This window comes from Protobothrops mucrosquamatus, unplaced genomic scaffold (genome assembly GCF_001527695.2).
Source record: "Protobothrops mucrosquamatus isolate PMUCROS unplaced genomic scaffold, P.Mucros_1.0 scaffold2009, whole genome shotgun sequence".
Classification (NCBI taxonomy): Eukaryota; Metazoa; Chordata; class Lepidosauria; order Squamata; family Viperidae; genus Protobothrops; species Protobothrops mucrosquamatus.
The window spans coordinates 109,677-113,765 of NW_015388122.1; the positions used below are offsets into that span (position 1 = coordinate 109,677).

The window sequence follows — 4,089 nt, forward strand, 5'->3', positions numbered from 1 at the left end:
GGCATACAACAATACTACCCATTCTAGTACTGGATACACCCCCTTTCAAGTAGCTACAGGGCAGGTGTTTAAACCAATGCCAGAACTGCCTACTAATGAACCTGGAATCCCTTCTCTTAAGGAATGAATGTATTAATTACAAAAAACCTGGCCGATAGTAAGGAAAACTTTGGACAAAGCCAGGGACGCCTACAAACTCAGGCAGATAAAAAAAGAATAGAACCCAAACCTTTCCACATCAGGGACAGGATTTACCTATCCACTAGATTCTTGTAGTCACTTCAAACTTCAAAGAAGCTGGGGCCCAGGTTTTTTTTTTCTACATGAGGGCTTTTGCCATCAAAGGATACAAAATAGCAATGTTAGTCTTCCAAATCTGGGAAATACTTTCTAGTCAAAACTAACTACATATAGTCCTTGACTTACAACCACAATGGAGCCCAACATTTCCATTGCTAAACAAGACAGTTAAGTGGTATTTTATTTTATTTTATTTATTTTCCTTTTTTGCCACAGTTATTAATTGAATCACTACAGTTGTTAAGTGAATCTGGCTTCCCCCACTGACTTTGCTTGTCAGAAGCCAGCTGGGAAGGGTACAAATGGTGATCACATAACCCCAGGACACTGCAACTATCATAAACACATACCCAGTTCCCAAGTGCCTGAATTTTGTTCACGTGACTATGAGGATGCTGCAACAATTGTTAAGTGTGAAAACCAGTCATAAGTCACTTTTTCAGTGTCGCTGTAGGTTTGAACAGTCACTAAAACAAATGGTTGTAAGTCAAGAACTATCTATAGTTCTTTCTGCTCCTCCAGTGACATCACTGCATTATTACACATGTCCTTGCTAAGCCTGGAGACCCTGACACTCCTCCCCAAAGAAAGAAGTTTTTTTCCATAGTTGGAAGAAAATAGAAAAGATAAAGCATAGCTCTCCCATGGAACAATGCTGTTTGTCTCTGCATTAATGCATGCTTTCTGAACCTGGGATTTATCAGGCCTCACTTCCTCAACAACTACTGCCCCAAAAAACTGAGCAGGAACAAGTTTACTTTCTATTGAGAAAAAGGACAGAACACCTGTGTGATTTCATCTTTGATGATACAGATTCATTGTTACATAAAACTAAAAATGAAGAGAATGAAGAGAAATTGGAGTGCCATTTAGGTCCCCAATGAAGTTTATGCAGGAAGGATCTGGGGTTGATTTTGCAAGGCTCCCTGGTGAATTCTTGGGAGATATGAGCAAAAGTAATAGGTCTTGTAGTACAGAGACTGGCCACTTTTAGGGCTGGCAATGCGTGTATATCCCCTCCACTTAAGAATTATTAGGCCTAGACAGGTCCGTTCTCTTCCCTCTCCAATAATGAGTTGGGAGCTGAGAGGGAGGGGAGCCAGGGCTGCAGAAAGTGAAGCTGGAAGGTAAAATAGGCTGCTGGGATTTAGAATGGATGGGCAGGTGAGGTGCACCATTTTCATTTGCATGAAGGGCCAGGGGTGGGCTGACATTCAGGTTGGGATATGAGCCATAGGTTTCCACCAGTGCCTTAAAAAATGCAGGCAGAATACTTAAGGCAGTACAGGTAGCCCTCAAGTTACAATCACAATTGAGCCCAAAATTTATGTTTCTAATTGAAACATTTGTGAGTTTGCCCCATTTTACAACTTTTCCTGCCACAGTTGTTAAGTGAATCATTGCATTTGTTAAGTTATAACCTTGTTGTTAAGTGAATCTGGATTCCCCATTGACTTTGCTTGTCAGAAGTTTGCAAAAGCTGATCACGTTACCCCAGGACACTGCAATTGTCACAAATATGAACCAGTTGCCAACATCTGAATTTTGATCATGTGACCATGGGAATGCTGCAACAGTCTTAAGTGTGAAAAATGGTCATGTCACTTTTTTCAGTGCCATTGTAACTTTGAATGGTCACTAAATGCACTAAGTTGAGGACTACCTGTATTCTGCTGGGCTGCATTCTCTTCCTTTCCATCCGCCTAATAATAACCCAGATCATCTCCCTGGAGATCTCCAATACTGTCGGTTGGGCAGAATTTTTAGCTCTGAAACCAACAGATGCAGTACTAAAGTTCTCTTAAATTTTGCTGCTCCCTAACCTCCTTTAACCTTTCTAACCCCTTTCTCTCTGCACCCTTTCTAACCCCCTCCCCAACTCGTCTGCAGGAAAGAAACCCGATTCCCTCTGAGCGCGTGCACACCACCCCCACCCCCGCCTCTGCGCGCGTGCCAGGGGTGCGCTCCGCAAAGCAATTGCTCTATCACGGTTCCTCCCGTTTTCTCGGGAATCGACTCCGCCATTCCGAAAGGGCAGGAAAGAGATGTCCCGGAATCCGAGCCGACACCAAGCTTGCTCTTCTCCTTCCTGGTACTTGAGAAATCCCGGCTCTTGCAGAGGAAGGCGGCGAGCTGTGGGTCAAGAGGAAGAGGGCGCGACACCTGTCACCGGAGACTCCAGCTGTGTGGCCGAAGCTGGCGCTCTCGGCTTCTTTCTCAGGGAAAGGCGAATGCCGTCGGGCGCCGCTTCCTTGGGAGCGAGTCCTGGATGGGTCACTTCCAAGGAAGTGGGCGCGCACAGGTTGCGCTGCTGCAGCCGAGCCACGTGGATTGCTGAGCAAGATGGCTCTCCTTCCCCGCGAGCTCGCGCTTAGCTACTCACGTTTCTCCCTCGTTGGCTACGCGCTGCGACGAGAGGCGCCAGGCTGGTCATGTTCGACGGCTGCTCCGGCCTCGGCGTGCGCGCGTGGGCGCCCGCGACTGCCACCTCCTCTACCAGTGCCCCCAGCCTGCGGGCGGGGCGACGAAAAGGTGGAGCCCGGAGCCAGTTGCCGCGACCTACAAGAAAGAGTGCGTCTCGGAGCCCAGGCAGAGGTCCAGGCCTCCGTTCCCAGGTTGCTGGGGAGCCAAGCGAAGAAAGGCAGGCTTGGGATTGCCGTCTCCTTGTCCTTCGGGGGACCTTTGGCAGGCAGCTTGGCCAGGTGAGGGCCTTCTCCAGAGGACTGGGATTCTCCCAACTCGAAAGAGAGTTCTAGTGTCAGGATGAGTTTGCACTTGACTTCTACGTCCCTGTTCATTCATCTAAAATTTGCCACTTTAAGGAGAGACTATAAGAGCATTCCAACTGTCACTTGTTCTTCGAATCCCAAAAATCTGGAATGTAAGATCAAAATCATACTTATGCTATCTAGTGATGGGTGGTGTATTTTTACAAGGGAAAGTGTTTCTCTCAAATTCCACCTCCAACTTAAATTTAGCAAATGGCCTCTCATGTGGGGGGATGGGAGGGGGGTAGGAGCTATGCTGCATAAAAGATCTTACATCTTTTTGGGTGCCCTGCCATTCTGCTGGAGGGGGGAGGAGGATGCTCCGAGGGAGCACTTTGCATGCTTTCACTTTTGCTGTAACCACATGGGAATTAAGGAGGGGGATCGTCTTTGGAGATGGAATGGACTCCCTCCCAACTGGTTCCAGCCTGACTCCAAGGTTGTTGTGCCCTAAGGATGATCCATTATCTATCCTGTACCTCAACATTCTCAAAACAGCCTTGTGACATTGTATTGGCTGCTGGTGGACTGGTCACAGGGTTGGGTTTCAAAGTGGGAAGAATAGCTTGGTGCTTTGCATGGGAATGTTAGATTTTGTTTGACCTTACTGTAACTACTGTTTCTCAGTAAAAGTCCTTTTGATTAATCATATGGCATCAAGAGTCCTACTTTCCTGAGAGGGCCAGTTGGGGCAGGTCCTTACACATGGTCAGTAGAAGAAAGCAACAGTCTGAAGAAGGTACAGATGAGCTCAGTAGTCTTAAAATGCTCTGGGACATTATCTCAGCCTTAGACTAGAATAGAGCTGGAAGGGACCTTGAAGGTCTTCTAGTCCAGCCCCCTACTCAAGCAGGAGAACCTATACCATCTCAGACAGGTGATTGTCTAGTTTCTTCTTAAAAATCTCTAGAGATGGAGTGCCCACGATTTCTGGAGGCAAGCTATTCCACTGGTTGATTGTCCTCACTGTCAGGAAGTTTCTCCTTAATTCCAGGTTGCTTCTCTCTTTGATCAGTTTCCA

The 4,089-nt window shown here is 46.9% G+C and overlaps 1 protein-coding gene across 1 annotated transcript in view; it reads right to left on the minus strand.

The window, feature by feature from the left end:
- The window catches only part of SLC2A9 (solute carrier family 2 member 9), a 90,327-nt gene extending 87,229 nt beyond the window's left edge, over window positions 1–3,098 (minus strand). Inside the window, exons 1-2 of the mRNA XM_015823841.1 lie at window positions 2,948–3,098; window positions 2,684–2,859 (exon numbers count right to left, since the gene is read on the minus strand). Of these exons, the coding sequence (XP_015679327.1) occupies window positions 2,684–2,859; window positions 2,948–3,098 (327 nt within the window). The remainder of the gene's footprint in view (window positions 1–2,683; window positions 2,860–2,947) is intronic.
- Window positions 3,099–4,089: the final 991 nt, after the last annotated feature.